Genomic DNA, 1508 nt, shown 5'->3' on the forward strand with positions numbered 1-1508 from the left:
ACTAGATAGTTACATTTTGAATAGTACCTACCGTATATCTGTCGATGGGTCTATCTTTTACTCTCCGAATTATCGTTTGATCGCTGAGGCGAAGAATCATTCACCGTTCCCTACGCAATCTACTAAAGAAAAATAGCTGCAAAAAAAAAACACCGCGTAGCTTTGAACGCATCAATTCATCGATATCATAGTGGAATGTTCGTTCGCCAGTATGGAACGGGTCTTCTATCATTCGTCGTTAGTCAGCTCTTTGACTTTGTCCAGCCTGTTCATCACATACACGATATGAATTAAGCCTCCTCCTTTTGCGAACGAACGACGAATCGAACAAACTCGCTTAGCTCTCGTCATCTCACATACATATACATTCATTCATTCACATACGCACTACTACTCTTCCTTCTCCTCCTCCTCCTCCTCCTCCTTCTCCTCGTGTACCAAATCGTTCTTTCTCGTTACTACAGCTAACGAGTAGCTTCTTGAGATCGTTCGTTCGTCGGCTGTCGTGTTGGTTGGGATCGTTGTCGCTTTTCTATATGTTCGTTTCCCCATCGCATCGTTTATGAACGTACTAAAAGAGGTTCATGTTTCTTTTCTATGTTGTCCTTGTCGCTCCATTTTATAGAATTTCTCTTTTTCACTCGAGCACATTTTTCTGAGTACGAAAATCTGCAGTTGTTGACCTTCTGCTTTATTTATTTATTTGTTTATTTAGATATTTATTCATTAATCTATTCATTTATTCATTAGTCCATTCATTTCCTCAACCATCAGTCCATTCATTCATCTTCATCTGTTCGTCATCCTTTCTTTCCTTCCTTCATTCATTCATTCATTCATTCATTCATTCATTCATTCATTCATTCATTCATTCATTCATTCATTCATTCATTCATTCATTCATTCATTCATTCATTCATTCATTCATTCATTTATTCATTCATTCAATCTTTCATTTTCGTTCACCCATCTAATAAGTAATGTATTATCATGGACCCATTTTCACACATATCACATACTTATCAGCCACTTACCGCTTACCAAAGCCACTTCTTTTATCATTCATGCATTGATTTGTTTATTTACTCATTCATTCGTTCATCCATTCATCATCAAACGTTCCATCACAACTTCTCCATGAATTTATTTCTACCTCTATTCGTTTCTTTAGTGATCCGTTCGTTGATTAATCCAGTGACTCGTTCATTCATTCGTTGATTCAGATTGGATTAGTCTATCATTCATTAATTCAACCGTTTGTTAAGCTTTTAATTAATCCGCTCGTTCCGTTATCGATCTGCTTAAAATTAATCGATTAAAAAGTGGGCGAATTAACGAGTATTCAAAATATTCCCACTTTTGAACAATATTCATTCATTCGCCATTCATTCATTCAACAATTTATTCTACTTTTTGAAAAAAAAAACACGCAAGAATTGAGTTACATGCATAGTCTGTGAGCTATTTGCGCTTGTAAGGATTTTTAATTCTCAGTGATTAACCTTGAA

The 1508-nt window shown here is 35.8% G+C and overlaps 1 protein-coding gene across 1 annotated transcript; it reads right to left on the reverse strand.

Moving 5' to 3' along the window:
• Positions 1–390: 390 nt before the first annotated feature.
• On the reverse strand, positions 391–1066 carry RB195_008969 (uncharacterized protein; the record flags this gene model as incomplete). Its single annotated transcript, XM_064195739.1, has 2 exons — positions 391–571; positions 1035–1066. 2 exons carry the CDS (start codon positions 1064–1066, stop codon positions 391–393), a joined length of 213 nt encoding a protein of 70 aa, XP_064046884.1.
• Positions 1067–1508: the final 442 nt, after the last annotated feature.

This window comes from Necator americanus, chromosome III (assembly GCF_031761385.1).
Source record: "Necator americanus strain Aroian chromosome III, whole genome shotgun sequence".
In the NCBI taxonomy this organism is placed as follows: domain Eukaryota; kingdom Metazoa; phylum Nematoda; class Chromadorea; order Rhabditida; family Ancylostomatidae; genus Necator; species Necator americanus.